The sequence below is a fragment of the Erpetoichthys calabaricus genome, chromosome 2 (genome assembly GCF_900747795.2).
Source record: "Erpetoichthys calabaricus chromosome 2, fErpCal1.3, whole genome shotgun sequence".
NCBI lineage: Eukaryota > Metazoa > Chordata > Cladistia > Polypteriformes > Polypteridae > Erpetoichthys > Erpetoichthys calabaricus.
This window is the reverse complement of record NC_041395.2, coordinates 330,212,175-330,228,882: the sequence shown is the minus strand read 5'-3', so window position 1 is coordinate 330,228,882 and position 16,708 is coordinate 330,212,175. Positions and strand designations below refer to the sequence as shown.

Sequence of the window (16,708 nt, the reverse complement as noted above, 5' to 3'; positions counted from 1 at the left end):
TTCAATTTAACCAGTGACATTTCTTTCTGAGGGGCACGGTGGCATGTTGGTAGCACTTCTGCCTCACAGTAAGGAGACCAGAGTTTATGTCCTGGTACCACTCTACGTGTAATTTGTGTGGGTTTCCTCTGGGTGCTCAAGTTTCCTCCAATGGTTCACGGACATGCAGGTTAGGTGGATTGGTGATGATAAATATCCTCTAGTATGTTAGTGTATTCAAGCCCTAATAAAATGGTGTCCTGTCTTCTGAAATGCTGCCTGACTTGCTCCCTGTGCTTGTTGCGACATGTTCCAGTAAACCGGTATCCTTGCTCAGTATTAAGCCGGCTTAGGAAATGGTATCGTACATATCTCTCCTTGTTTAGCAATTTGTGTTTCATCTTTCTGCAAGTATTGTTATTTTCTTATTCACATGATAGCTACATTTGAAGATATCATCTACAGTTTTAAGCTTTGGATAATAAGCCATGACTATTCACTAAAGTAAAAGTTTCACTTTTGAACATCTTTTGGCAAGTTCATCTAAGTTTCTTGCTTAATGCATAAGCTTTGAAAAGAATAATTTAATTTCTCATTTGATCTTACAGAGCCTGGCCCTATCACTTCTCCTTCTGCTAGCAATGTGACAACAACTTCCATGAGTCTTTGCTGGGTTGCACCAGTGGGAGGAAATGTCTCCTACGTCGTCAATTTCTTAACAAACGGACAAATCACACGACTTGTTACCAATAACACGTGCATTAATGTGAAGGGGCTCAACTCTGCAACCTCCTATTCATTCTTCGTGTTTGCAGTCGCTGGAGATAACATGACAGTGGGTGATTCTGTTACCATCACAGCATTTACAAGTGAGTAAATTTCACATAGAAATAAAATTTTTTGCAAAAATCAGCTCCTTTAGAGAGAGATTCTATCTAATAGAACTTGGTAATTTGTCAATATACTGTAAACAGTTTATTTACAATGAAGTAATCTTCTTTAGATTTACCTTTAGTTGACTCATTTGCCTGTAATATTTTTCGACTGATGGAATTTAAGGAGATATATGTGAACGTATGTAACAGATTGGATTGTGATGGGTAAAAACTGAAATGGGGGGTCACCAATGTATTTGGGATCTCCATGATTAGGTTTGTTGAGAGTTGTTTAACCTGATTCGTTTGTGGACTTTGAGGGTGGTAGTTGGTAGAGTGAGGGAGTTCAGGGAGTTGGGGACAGGCCGGTTTTATAAGTTCGTGTGAAGGAATATTCGGTTATGTAAAGACAGTAAAATAATTTCTACATTGAAAGTTAATTATTTTAATGTGTGGAATATCAAAAAGAAAGCATGGGAGTGTTAGCTCTATGCATCTGAGTATAGTTATTTCATGGTTAAAACAAAAACTTTGGTTAAGTATTAAAGATTGAGATTTGCATAGAGAACCACTGCTTGGATAGCACTGCAAGTTGCAGTCAGTTCTGGTAATGGTTGTTATTTTATGGCTGTGGTTAGAAAGACACAGTCCTGGTTATGTTGTTTTAATGTGTTTGTACTACTTTATCCAAGAGATCTCACCAGGGAGCATAAATAACCATGAATACACTTTAGCAAAGCGATCATGTTGGTAAGTGTGCCCACAGAGGTGTAACATGCAGTGTAAATGCAGATACTGTGCTGGGTGGTGTTAATCATTCAATAAAATTTACCTACTGACCATTAATGCTCTGCTCCATCGAGGAGTCAATCAAATTCCAAACATTCGATTGTGTTTTGTGGCCTTTGTATTATGTCACTGTTACCTTGTGCACTCAGTCATTTCCAATTTTTCCAAGGCATATAGTGCATCCGGAAAGTATTCACAGCGCATCACTATTTCCACATTTTGTTATGTTACAGCCATATTCCAAAATGGATTAAATTCATTTTTTTCCTCAGAATTCTACACACAACACTCCATAATGACAACATGAAAAAAGTTTACTTGAAGTTTTTGCAAATTTATTAAAAATAAAAAAATTGAGAAAGTACATGTACATAAGTATTCACAGCCTTTGCCATGAAGCTCAAAATTAAGCTCAGGTGCATCCTGTTTCCCCTGATCATCCTTGAGATGTTTCTGCAGCTTCATTGGAGTCCACCTGTGGTAAATTCAGTTGACTGGACATGATTTGGAAAGGCACACACCTGTCTATATAAGGTCCCACAGTTGACAGTTCATGTCAGAGCACAAACCAAGCATGAAGAAGAAGAATTGTCTGTAGACCTCTGAGACAGGATTGTCTCGGGGCACAAATCTGAGGAAGGTTAGAGAAAAATTTCTGCTGCTGTGAAGGTCCCAATGAGCACAGTGGCCTCCATCATCTGTAAGTGGAAGAAGTTCGAAACCACCAGGACTCTTCCTAGAGCTGGCCGGCCATCTAAACTGAGCAATTGGGGGAGAAGGGCCTTAGTCAGGGAGATGACGAAGAACCCGATGGTCACCCTGTCAGAGCTCCAGAGGTCTTCTGTGGAAAGAGGAGAACCTTCCAGAAGGACAACCATCTGTGCAGCAATCCACCAATCAGGCCTGTATGGTAGAGTGGCCAGACGGAAGCCACTCCTTAGTAAAAGGCACATGGCAGCCCGCCTGGAGTTTGCCAAAAGGCACCTGAAGGACTCTCAGACCATGAGAAAGATTGTCTGATTGAACGTCTCTGGAGAGATCTTAAAATGGCTGTGCACCAACGCTTCCCATCCAACCTGATGGAGCTTGAGAGGTGCTGCAAAGAGGAATGGGCGAAATTGGCCAAAGATAGGTGTGCCAAGCTTGTGGCATCATATTCAACAAGACTTGAGGCTGTAATTGCTGCCAAAGGTGCATCAACAAAGTATTGAGCAAAGACTGTGAATACTTATGTACATGTGCTTTCTTAGTTTTTTTATTTTTAATAAATTTGCAAAAACCTCAAGTAACCTTTTTTCATGTTGTCGTTATGGGGTGTTGTGTGCAGAATTCTGAGGAAAAAAATGAATTTAATCCATTTTGGAATAAGGCTGTAACATAACAAAAGGTGGAAAAAGTGATGCGCTGTGAATACTTCCTGGATGCACTGTACCTCGCTGTTCGTTGTTATAAACCATACTTACACTGTTGTTCAAATTAGAGTTGTGATCCATGAATTTCACATACTTCTAGTTTAGCTGTTAAATTCTTAAAGCAGGATTAAGAAATGGTATCTTTCCTTGTTTAGCAATTTGTTTCCTATTTCTGCAAGTATTGCTATTTTCTTATTCACATGATAGCTAAATCTGAAAATATCATCTACAGTTGTAAGTCTTGTATAATAAGCTATGACTGTTCACTAAAGAATTTTCACTAACATTTCATTTTTTAAATTGTTTTGGGAATTTATTCTGTTTTTTTGTTGAATGCATAAGCTTTGAAAAGAATAATTTAATTTCTCATTTGATCTTACAGAGCCTGGCCCTATCACTTCTCCTTCTGCTAGCAATGTGACAGCAACTTCCATTAGTCTTTGCTGGGTTGAACCATGGGGAGGAAATGTCTCCTACGGCATCAATTTTTCAACAAATGGAGAAATCACACGACTTGTTACCAGTAACATGTGCATTAATGTGACGGGGCTCAACTCTGCAACCTCCTATTCATTCTTTGTGTTTGCAATCGCTGGAGATAACATGACAGTGGGTGATTCGGTTACCATCACAGCATTTACAAGTGAGGAAACATCATTTGTCTCTAACATTTTTCAGCTAATGATTTTGATGAGACATTTTTAAACATATGTAACAGTACTGTGATGGGTCAAAACAGAAATGGAAAGTCACCAATGTATTAGGGAGGTGTATCATAAGGTTAGTTTAGACTTGTTTCACAGTATTAGTTTTTGGAATATGAGGGTTGAAGTTAATGGAGCAAGAGAGTTTAGGCAGTTTGAGACAGGAAGAAGTTCCAAGTTTACATGAATGATCAAACAGTATTGTAAAGACTATAAAATCATTTTTGCTTTTAAATTATTTGCTTTAATGCTTGGAATATCAAAAATAAAACATGGGAGTTGGAGCCGTATGCAGTTGAGTATAGTTTTCATATCATGGTTAAAACAGATATGTTGCTTAAGTTTTAGAGACTGAGATGATTATAGAGTATAAATTACATGAATACATTTTAGCAAAAACTATATCATGCTGGGAAGTGTGCTCACAGAGATTGAACATGCATTGTAAATCTAGATTCTGTCGTGAGTAGTGTTAGTCCTGCAATAAAGTTAGTAAATAAATATCCATTTAATATACAGTAGAAAACAAATACATAAATAACATATTATTTTTATATACATATATATATATATATATATATATATATATATATATATATATATATATATATATACACACACACACTCAACAACTACTATATTAGGTAGACCTTATAGCTTCACACAGTTGTTGTAGATCTGTTGGTTGCACATCCATTAGGTGAATCTACCATTATAACAAATCCAATAGGTGCTTTATTAGATTGACATCTAGAGACTGTGGAGGCTATTTGAATACAGTGAACTCATTGTCATGTTCAAGAAAGTAGTCTGAGATTATTTGAGCTTTGTGACATGGTGAGTTATCTTGCTAGAAGGAGCCATCAGAAGATAGGTACACTGGGATCATTATGGAATGGACTTGGTCAACAACAATACTCAGGTAGACTGTGGTATTTAAAAGATGCTCACTTGGTACTAAGGGGCTCAAAGTATGCCAAGAAAATATCCCCCACACCATTACATCACCACCACCAGCCTGAACTGCTGATACAAGCCTGATACAAGTCAAGATGGATCTATACTTTCATATTGCTAATGCCAAATTCTGACCCTACCATTTGAATACTCCATAGGAAACATCAGTAAAAATTGAGACTCATCAGACCAGGCAACAATTTTTCCAATTCCTATTGTCCAGTGTTGGTGAGCTTGTTCAAACTGTAGCCTCAGTTGTCTGTTCTTAGCTAAAAAGAGTGGCCCTTGGTGTGGCTCTTGCTTCTGTAGCCCACCTGCTTCAAGGTTTGATGCGTTGTGCATTCAGAGATACTCTTCTGCATGCCTTGGTTGAAACAATAGGTAATTTGAATTATTGTTGCCTTTCTGTCAGCTCAAACCAGTCTGGACATTCTCCTCTGACCTCTGCCATCAACAAGGCATTTTCTCCCAGAGAACTGCCACTCATTGGATATTTTCCCTTTTTCAGACTCTATATGTAGATGCCTGGTTTCTGAAATACTCATACCAGCCCATCTGGCATCAATACCCATGACACGTTTAAAGTCACTTAAATCACCTTTCTTCTCCATTCTGATACTCAGAAGAATGTGTTAACAATGCTTATGTGCCGTGCATGAGTTGCTGTTATGTGATTGGCTGATTAGATATTTGCCTTAACAAGCAGTTGAACAGGAGTACCTAATAAAGTGGCAGTACGTTTAGATATATAAATAAATAAATGCCCAATAAATAAATCCAATAAAGAAATATTTTTCCCCAAAATTGTTTTTTATATGTTATTTAACCCATGTAGTTTGTAGTGATGGCCAAGAAAAAGTTTAAATTTTAGTGATAATGGACATAACAAAGTTCTTTACTAATGAGAGATAGGAAAGTTGCATTACTAGGAGAAAGCATCTTATACATAGTCAGTTTTTTGGAAAAAGGAACAGTAACACATAAATTAATGTAACGGACCTGAACTCTGCAACATTGTATTCATTCGTCATTTGACGATAATATAACAGCTGGTGATTCTGTTAGAGTTACAGCTTTGACAAGTGAGTGAATAACATGTTTTAACATTATATAGAAATAACATTTTGGGCTCAATAGACGATCTGGGTCTCTGTACTGTAAAAGCTGACATCTGTTTACAAAAATGTTTTTTGGATTTCACATAGACGTCTACCATAAAGCAGCTTTTATCTGCTAATCACAAATCAGCATTGGGTTTGCTGTTTTTTCATTCATTTGCCTGTAATGTTTTTTTGAGAAAACAGTTTTAAAGAGTGATTTTTGAACATTGCAAATATTGGAAAAACATCAAAATTAAAGTTTGCTGTTACCACTGCTCCTTGAAATTAAAATAAGTTTATTAATTTTTCAGTGTCACTTTTTTCTTTAGCACTAATTTTGTCCCTTTTTCCTCAAAAATTTTCTCCCTAATTTTCTTCAGTGTTTTGTGATATATTTCAATCTTGAAAATCCATAATGTTTTAATTGCTTTACAATTTTTCCTAAAACATTGTACTCATATCTAGTTTGTCATCTGAATGCACACTGACTTTTTTCTTACAGTCATTTTTAATTGTGCATTCCACTATTAGGATAGATGAATTTTAAACACATTTCATTATCCATCACATCTTTTCTTGGATTGTTAGATGGCTTTCATTGATCATTACTGTAGTGATAATTATAGCAAAATGACACCTTTTATTACAATATGCAAGCTTTCTTGACATCATACCTGAAGAAGGGGCCTGAGTTGCCTCGAAAGCTTGCATATTGTAATCTTTTTAGTTAGCCAATAAAAGGGGTCATTTTGCTATAATTCTCACTACATTCATAATGGCTAACACGGTACAACACTCTAGTACTATTGATCGTTACTGAAAGTTACTCTTTCATACCTTGATTGTCAGTTTTTGTTTTTCTTCTTGATAAATAATTTGGTAACACTTTGCATTATATACTTCAAACCTGAATTTATTACTGATATACTGTTATGTGACATGACCTTAACATCTGTAATGCACCAATCAACTTGATCTGCTGTAGTTTAAATACATCCCTCTAAGTTCATCACCAAGCTCAGGGACCTGTGTCTTAGCACTTCATCGTGCAGCCGAGTTTTTAATTTCTTGACAGCCAGATACCAAGCAGTTTGAATGAGAATGGATGGCCAAACTTCATCATCCCTCACTCTCAACACAGGGGCTCCACAGGGTTGTGTTAGGAGTCCTCTGATTTAATCCCTTTATACCAGTGGTTCTAAAGCTCAGTTGTGGGGACCCTCTGTGGCTGCAAGTATTTTTCAAACAACTTCTATTTTGAATTGGACTCCTAGTCCAATTAAAACCATTTTCATATATTTGTTTTTTTCAAGCAAAGAGAGAGAGACAGAGAGAGCCAAGTGAGAGGGTAAAAAATGGCATAAACATAAAGATGCTTTAACTAGCAGGATCGTTCTGTCATGCTGTCAGACATTTGAGAGGCATAGTGTGGCCTACATAAATCTTTCAGTGCTGATGAGAATATGTCCAAAATAAGCTGAAAATTCAATCTGCCAATTTTGAGGCACTTTAATTTGACATTAAGTGCATTTTTTTCTGTAAAGGTTTTAAATTTCTGATTCTTTACACTAAAACTTTACTGGATTTGATAGATTTAGCAGATTCTATTTACAGTATCATTAATGGCTTTCTACTGAAACAGTCATCTCAATGCTCTGTCATGGATAAACTGTACAACTAGTGATAGACATCCCACAGTTTCCTTAGATCAAGTTTCCCTCTGAATACGGTTGAGTATATTATGTCAAATAAACAGTAATATTTCTTTACATGGTTCAGAACGTCTATTTTGTCTTTGTGCAGTTACTCAAAATCTCTTCTAAAGAGGATATCTATACTTAAATATTTCTCTTCAGTTTTAACCTCTGGATTTTATGGTGAATTCAAAGACTAAAGTAAAAATTTCTTTTACATTTTGGGAAATACATCTGTCTTTCTTGTCGAGTTCATAAACTTTAAAATAATATTTAATTTTCTTATTTGAATTTACAGAGCTTGGACCAGTCACTTTGCCTATTGCTGTCAATGTGACAACATCTTCCATATTTCTGTGCTGGGTCGCACCACTTGGAGGAAATGTTTCCTATGGAGTTCATTTTTCAAACAGTGGACAAGCCCAACAACCTCTAACCAATCAAACTTGCATTAATGTCACCAACCTGAACTGTGCAACATCCTATTCCTTCACTATTTTTGCAGTTGCTGGAGATAATACAACAGTTAGTGATTCTACAACCATCACAGCATTTACAAGTGAGTGAATATAATTTGTCTACATGATTTTGAAATAATGTTTTGTAATTGGGTCTGTTTACTAGTAGGTACCACTCTCAGATGATACTTTTGGCATTTTAGAATTGAGCAAAGTGGAAGTCTAACGTATGGTTGATTTTCTTGCCAAGGATAAAGTAGCATTGAAGATGGCTGTTATTTAATTTATTTCCCTTTAGTTGTTATTCACAACTACATTGGTATTTTGTATATTTTCCTGGAAAAACTTAAATTAGTTAGCATCAGTGTACAGGAGGCAGCACGGTGGTGCAGTGGGTAGCACTGCTGCTTCGCAGTTAGGAGACCCAAGTTCGCTTCCTGGGTCCTCCCTGCGTGAAGTTTGCTTGTTCTCCCCGTGTCTACATGGGTTTCCTCCGGGTGCTCTGGTTTCCTCCCACAGTCCAAAGACATGCAGGTTAGGTGCATTGGCAAATCTAAATTGTCCCTAGTGTGTGCTTGGTGTGTGGGTGTGTGTGTGTGTGTGTGTACGCGCCCTGCAGTGGGCTGGCGCCCTGCCTGGGGTTTGTTTCCTGCCTTGCGCCCTGTGTTGGCTGGTATTGACTCCAGCAGACCCCCGTGACCCTGTAGTTAGAATATAGCGGGTTGGATAATGGATGGATCAGTGTACAGTTTTAAACATCATAGAATCTACATTTGACAATCCTGTTTTTATTTTACAGCAAATTTAAAAAGTATTAAATAATTACTGTTTTGCAACAATGTCGCACTCATTTTGTTACAAACTCTACTAATTTTGGAGCGATCACGTCAGCCATTGACATAGCAATGTCTTCCTGAATCACACAGGAATTTGCAACTTGTGATGTCACCAGGGCAACCATATTATGCACACATTCTTGATGTTTCAGAGTTTTGGATACAAACATTTTGTTGTGCCATTCTAATTTTTATTAAAACGACTTCCTTCTTTTCAAATTACTTTGTTTCATTTTATATTTGATATTGCCTTACATTTTGGAAATGACAAATGATCTGTTCACTTTTTGTGATAACAACCCCTCCATTAACTACCCTCCATGTTATGATTGCTTAATCCCTTTCATTAAAAATGTTGCCGACTCGTTCTGAGCCAGTACACAATCTCAGGGTACAAAATGTGTGATTCTAAGATGGAATTTTTATTTACTGAAACTGAGGTAATTGATTCATAGCAACAGACTCTGAAATAGCAAGGGGCTGAAATGATTTCTGATCACTGTAATAAAATATTTAATGAAATAATACATCTGTCCAGAGATAATAATAGGGTTTAAAGAAAGTTAGAGTTTTAATGAACTAAGCAGAGAAGTGAAGCCCTTTAAGTATTGGGAATGTGGTTTTGAATAAGCAATCTTTATTTGGAATTTATTTATGGTATAAATATCTATCTATCTATCTATCTATCTATCTATCTATCTATCTATCTATCTATCTATCTATCTATCTATCTATCTATCTATCTATCTATCTATCTATCTATCTATCTATCTGCCTGCATTATTGCTTAAACACCTGTAGGAAATTTTATTAGCTCCTCTATCCTTCATCAGCTTTAAATGTAAAAATTACCTCTCATGTTTAGTCCGTGTGTACTGCAAATTGCAGGGATTCATTAGGGGGGCTCAGCAATATTTCTCAGCACCACATGTCGTAAAGGTCAGTGATATACATTAGAAAGCTGTTATGTTTTTTGTTGTATACTCACTGATTCCACAGGTTATTTGGGGCTTTGCTTGGCAGAAAAGACATATGTCTTATTTAAGTCATAAAACTTAAAATATTATTTTATTTTTTATTTGAATTTCCAGAGCCCGGCCCAGTTACTTCACCTACTGTTACCAGTGTGACAACAACTTCAATATTTCTCTGCTGGGTCACACCACTTGGAGGAGATGTTTCCTATGGAGTTAATTTTTCAAACAGTGGACAAACCCAACAACTTCTAACCAATCAAACTTGCATTAATGTCACCAACCTGAACTCTGCAACATCCTATTCCTTCACTTTTTTTGCAGTTGCTGGAGACAATACAACAGTTAGTGATTCTACAACCATCACAGCATTTACAAGTGAGTGAATATAATTGTTCTACATGATTTTGCATTATGTTTATGTTTTGCAATTGGGTCTGTGTACTAGCAGGTACCACTCTCAGATGATGCTTTTGGCATTTTAGAATTGAGCAAAGTGGAAGTCTACTGTATGGTTGATTTTCTTGCCATGAACAAAGCAGCTTTGGAGACAGCTGTTATTTAATTTATTTCCCTTAAATTGTTATGAATAACTGCCTTAGTTTTTTTTAGGATTTCCTGTAAAATTTTCAATTACTATGCACCAGTGTACGGTTTTGAACATCACAGAATCCAAATATGACATTACTTTTTTATTTTATATTGAATTAGGTAAGTAGAAAATAATGACTATTTTGTCACAGTGCCATATTAGTTTTGTTATAGGCGCTGCCATTTTTGGAGAGATCACGTCAGCCATTGAGTCACACAGGAATTTACAACTTGTGATGTCAGCAGGGTGACCACATTATGCACACATTCTTTACGTTTCAGAGTTTTGGATACAAACATTTTGTTGTGCCAATCTAATTTTTCTTAAAAAGTCTTCCTGTTGTTCACATTACTTTTTTCATTTGATTTTTGATATCGCTTTACATTTTGAAATTGACAAATACTCTCTTCACTTACTGTCATAACAACTCCTCCATAAACTACCCTTTATGTTATGATTGCTTAATCCCTTTCATTAAAAATGTTGCCAACTCCTTCTGAGCCAGTACACAATATCAGGTTACAAAATGTGTGTTTCTAAGATGGAATTTTATTTACTGAAATAAAGGTAATTGATTCATAGCAACAGACTCTGAAATAGCAAGTGGCTGAAATGATTTCTGATCTTTGCGATTAAAAATTTGACGTAATAATATCTCTGTCCAAAAATATAATAGGGTTTAAAGAAACACAGTTTTAGGGGACTTAGCAGAGAATGGAAGCCCTTTTAATATTGGGAATATGACTTTGAATAATCCATCTTTATTTGGAATATATTTATGGTAGAAATCTATCTATCTATCTATCTATCTATCTATCTATCTATCTATCTATCTATCTATCTATCCATCTATCCATCTATCCATCTATCTATCTATCTATCTATCTATCTATCTATCTATCTATCTATCTATCTATCTATCTATCTATCTATCTATCTATTGTAACAAGAATGAGTCTGAAGCATCATAAAGAGTTGGGGCAGCCACCTGTATAATATGCTCGGCTGCAAAATTGCTTCGTTAGATACAAATTGTTTATAGTTTGGAGTCCAGAACAGAACTGCCTGTACTGAGGCAAGATGGCCGTTTTAAAGGCCTAGAAAGGAAATGACGTCAACGGGCAGAAACTGGGAGTGTCTTCCTCAGGCTCAGAAGTGACGTCATCCTTGGGGCTGGCGAGAGGCGGGATTTCCCGGGAAAGGTTTGCAAGGTACTGAGAGAGATAGTCAGTACACTCCGCTGCCCCCTGGCCTGGCGTAGAATTACTCGTGAATAAGCCCTTCAACTGAACTGTTTCCCATGCGCATGTGTGTGACAAGGCCAACCATGTGTACTTTCAATATGGGTGCTGACGTAAGGGCCTGTTTTAGGTCACCAAATGCAGCGGCAGTCTTGTCTGTTGTAGTCGAAGGTTCGAAACAACAGCAGACAAACACAAATTCAAACAAAACAACTTCTTTTATTATTTCTTGATCTTTCTTGGTGAGCAGAGACCCGCTGCAGAATGCTGACAGTTTGTCACTGACAGCATCCACGTCACAGGGGGCCCTTTGCGGTTTTCCAAACCGGCTTTTATTTCCTTTTAAGCATGTACACATAGGTATCTCATTTTTGCACCTTTACAAGTAGCCTTTCCTTAGAAGTGGAATGAACTTCTGCTTTTGCTAACTAGGACAGGGTGCGGTCCCTAGAAAGCTGATCCACCCTTTATTTATTTCTTTTATTAATCTTATGGCTATTTTATATAATTAGGCTCTAATGCTTAATATCCTTAACTTTCCTTCATCACAATCTCAATGCATTTCATATAATTTAACACACAGAACTCTTATACTTGCAAATACAATATACATATACACTTTCTTATATATATTTTTATACACTCAAATACACACAGATAATAATCACCAAGGCGTTTTCTTTAGACTTGTTTACCCAAATATTCATTTGCACTAAGGCGTAGTCCCCAAATCTTCTTCCCCTCCCTTGGACTGGGTTAAAAGCCCTCAGCCCAAGATTATTTGTTCAACTTTTATTTAATACATTGATTCAGATTTTTATTATTCCACATTCCCCCCTTTTTGAACAAAGAATAGTTCAAAACAAACAATCTTGATCGAGAGTGGTCTGAGAACATGATCTAGATTGGGAAAGAAGATTCATGTGTTCTGTGTGGAGGAAATAGGCTTTAGTCATAGAGGCAGAAAAAAGCTTTTGGATAAAATGACGAATTAATGGAATAAGACAACAGCAAACCAAAAGAATAATAGCTAAAGCAACTAAAAGGGAAACAAAAATGGATTTGAACCATTGGCCCCAAGAGCCAAATGTGGATATAAACCACTCATCAAGAGGGGTATCAATGCCTGAGTTTTCAGCCAATTCCAGGGAGAGAGCAGTCAGACCAGCGAGGGCACGGGTGATAGAGCCATCAGGGGCAGTATTATTTGGAATGTACGTGCAGCAAGCATCTCCAAACATAGCACACACACCACCTTTTTCGGCTAGAAGCATATCTAGTGCTAGGCGATTTTGCCAGGTCATAAGAGAGGTTTTATCTAATTGCTCATGTATTCCTTCAACAGCTTCTTTAGTAAAATTTAGAAAACGCTGTTGGTTGTAATACAAATAATTTATCCAATCCACATTTTTATTTATGGTGATTATGGGAAAAAGAGATTCAAAACCAGCAGCTACTTGATCTCTGGCTTTGAATTTGTTAGGAACACCTCTAGGCACACCTATTGAGTCAATATACACACCTGGACCATGTAATGAGAAATTTGCAAATGATGTTAAGGATCTGCGAACACGATGGGGATGGGGAGAGGATGGAAGTTGTTGGCCATTTAAAGGAAGGAGACGAAAGGGCATGACCAATTGTATAGGGGTACAGGTACCAGTTCATTCAGGTGGGAGGATGTCCAGTAATTTAGATCTTCGGCACATCCACCAAACATCAGCACGGGCGGTGACGTGGGAGATAAACCAACTAATGGAAATGTTATTGGGAAGAGGGATGAATCAGTAATAGAGTCAAGAGTGCCATTTCTTGCAATGTGAGGCGTGTATCCAGGCAGGCAGTCCTTCGACCTTAACTGCATGTGGTGTAGATAGCAGCACTTGGAATGGTCCCCTCCAACGAGGCTGATGCCAGTGCTTCCTTCGAGTATCTCTAACCAGGATCCAGGTTCCCAGAGGAATCAGGGAGTCCTTTGATGGAGGACTGGTTCTCCAGGCCTGATTAACCTGCTCGTGGACTTCCTTCAGGGAGGCTTGGAGACCTGTAAGACTGGAGAGAAGATCATTGTCCACAGTATGCAGATTGACATTACCAATGACCATGCCAACAGGCATGGGCCGTCCGGTCAGAATTTCGAATGGCGACAGCCCTAATTGTCGGTGTGTCCTCCCTCTTAATCCCATCAAGGCCAGGGGTAAAGCATCTGGCCAGGTTAAATTTGTCTGCTCACAGATTTTTGCCAATTTAGATTTTAGGGTGCCGTTGCACCTCTCTACAATACCTCCACTTTGGGGATGGTACTTGCAGTAATGATGTACATTTATCTGGAGCCAAGTGGTCAATTCATTTATTACAGAGTTCACAAAATGACTACCATTATCAGTCTGCAATTTTTGTGGTATTCCCCATCTTGGAATGATTTCTTTTATTAAGGCTTTTGCCACAGTTTTGGCATCTGCATGTTTGGAAGGGAAAGCTTCCACCCATCGGGAGAACACATCAACAATTACCAAACAGTATCGGTACCCTTTTGATGGTGTCAGTACAATGAAGTCCATTTGGAGATGTTCGAATGGACCCATTGGGTTAGGTGTGACGGCGGGACTTACCTGGGTACCCTTTCCTACATTAATTTTTTGACATAATGCACAGCGTCTGCAGAATTGCTCTGCATATGTAGAGAAGCCTACAGCTTCCCAATGTCTCTCGACATCTTGAACCATTGCATCCTTTCCAGCGTGGTCCAGGCCATGTGCGACTTTTGCCATACCTGGAAAAGAAGCCTTTGGGAGGAAAGGTTTGTTATTTTGCTTATGGGTCCAGACCCCATCAGAGAGGGATCCTTCTTTGAACCATTTTCTCTTTTCTCTGTCCGTGGCTGCGCTCTGTAAAGAGATAATTTGATTATCAGGGTCTTTGTCATCTTTCTGTAAAAATAAAGAGATTGGTGTGTTATTATAAGCAGCCTGTTTAGCAAAGTGATCAGCTAATTCGTTTCCTTTGCTGACAGGGTCCTGTTTCCCAGTATGGGCCTGGCATTTCACTATTGCCAGTTTTGATGGTTTGGTTATGGCTTCTAAGAGGGATTCTACTAATTTTTGGTGTTGGATAGGTTTGCCAGTACTGGTCTTAAATCCCCTCAATTTCCATAATGCTCCATGATCATGGCAGACTCCAAAGGCATACCTGGAATCAGTATAGATTGTTATGACTTTTCCTTCTGACAACTGACAAGCTCGGGTAAGAGCTATTAATTCAGCTGCTTGTGCACTAAAACTTGAAGAAATTCGGTTTGCTTCCAGCAGGTGGTCACCTTTGACCACTGCATAGCTGGTTGAGGGTGTTCCATTTTCCAATCGTAAGGAACATCCATCCACAAAAATTATCTCCCCAATTTCTAAGGGTGTTTCCTGCAGGTCTGGTCTGGGTTTTAAGACTTTAGTTATTTCGTCATGACAGTTGTGGGGTTCCCCCTCTTCTTCAGTTGGAAGAAGAGTAGCTGGATTTAAGGTGGTGCACCTTTCAATTGTGACATTTGACAGGGTACAGAGTACATTTTGATAGTGTATTGCCCTAGCAGTAGTGAGATGTGAGGTTTTAGCCTGTACTAAAATGGAGTGTACGGCGTGAGGCACCTTTACTGTTAGGGGGCTCATGAGCACTATATCTGTACTGGCTAGCACAGCTTCTGTTGTGGCTGCTACTGCTCTGAGACAAGTTGGAAGTCCTGTAGCCACTGGATCCAATTTTTTCGAAAAATAGGCTATTGGCCTTTGTTTGTCCCCGTGCAATTGTGTTAGAACTGCATTCATGTATCCCCCCTTTTCGTCCACGAACAAAGTGAATGGACGAGAATAGTCAGGGAGACCCAAAGCTGGGGCAGAAATCAGTGCGCTCTTTAAATCACTAAGAGCCTTATCAGCCTGCTCATTCCACTGTATGCGACCAGAAAGAGGAAGGTCAGCAGTGTTAGCTAGATTTTGTAAAGGCTGTGCTCTTTCAGAGAAATTTAAAATCCATTGTCGACAATAACCTAAAATGCCCAATACAGACATAACCTGTTGTTTTGTGACCGGTCTGGGCAAGTTTTGGATGGTGGTTATGCGGTCTTTTGACAGAGCTCTGGTACCACACGTGATGTCATGACCCAAGTACTTGACAGTGGTCTGAACTAACTGCAGTTTGGCCTTAAAGACCTTGTGCCCATTTTCAGCAAGATACTTGAGCAGTGATTCTGTATCTTGTGTGCATGCTTTCTCTGTTTCGCTACAGAGTAATAAATCGTCGACGTACTGTATCAATGCACTTTCCCTGTCAGGCCAGAAGCCTTCCAGGTTCTGAGCAAGCGCTTGGCCATATACACAAAGAGCCTCTGTATAACCTTGTGGCATAACGGTCCATGTCCAACGGCGGTTTTGAAAAGTAAAAGCAAACCAAAACTGAGAATCAGGATGTACAGGAATAGAAAAGAAAGCATTTGCTAAGGCAATTACTGAGAAATAACGAGCTGTTGCAGGAATTGTAGAAAGTATAGTGGAAGGATTAGGGACAATCGGTGCCCTAGGAAAAATAGCAGAATTAACTTGTCTGAGACCTTGGACAAAGCGCCAAGAGCCATCAGCTTTCTTTACTGGTAGAATAGGAGAGTTTACAGGAGAAAATTTGATAGGAATTACAGCCCCCTTTTCAACAAGCTCTTTATGCACAGCTGCAATTCCCAGTTCGGCCTCGGGAGAAAGAGGATATTGCGCACGGCGAGGACGGAAGGATGATTTTCGGAAAAACAACCAGAGGTTCACAATTTGTGATCCTGCCAAAATCGTTTTTTCCCTGAGACCATAGGGTGTCAGGAATTGAAGAAAGCCATGGGAAAAAATCAGTTTGTAGAGAGCATAGAGAAACAGATGGTTGACAGAGGGAACGAACGACCGGCAGGTCAATTTGGATTAACACTTTTGTTATCAGATGGTCTGGAGTATCAAAAATGCCTGGAGCGACGTATAGCCAATCAGTCCTATTTAAACATTGCTCGACCCATTCCCCAAGTTCGACCCATCGAACGGTGTTAGATTTGGCCAAGGACATATGGGGGAC

At 38.5% G+C, this 16,708-nt stretch overlaps 2 protein-coding genes across 2 annotated transcripts in view; both read left to right on the top strand.

Annotated features, from left to right (window-relative positions):
• Positions 1–856, top strand: part of LOC114669660 (receptor-type tyrosine-protein phosphatase eta) — a 73,429-nt gene extending 72,573 nt beyond the window's left edge. Inside the window, exon 10 of the mRNA XM_051922619.1 lies at positions 588–856. Within this exon, the coding sequence (XP_051778579.1) occupies positions 588–856 (269 nt within the window). The remainder of the gene's footprint in view (positions 1–587) is intronic.
• Positions 1–16,708, top strand: part of ptprjb.2 (protein tyrosine phosphatase receptor type Jb, tandem duplicate 2) — a 332,873-nt gene that overhangs the window by 149,213 nt on the left and 166,952 nt on the right. The gene's annotated exons all lie outside the window — the stretch shown is intronic.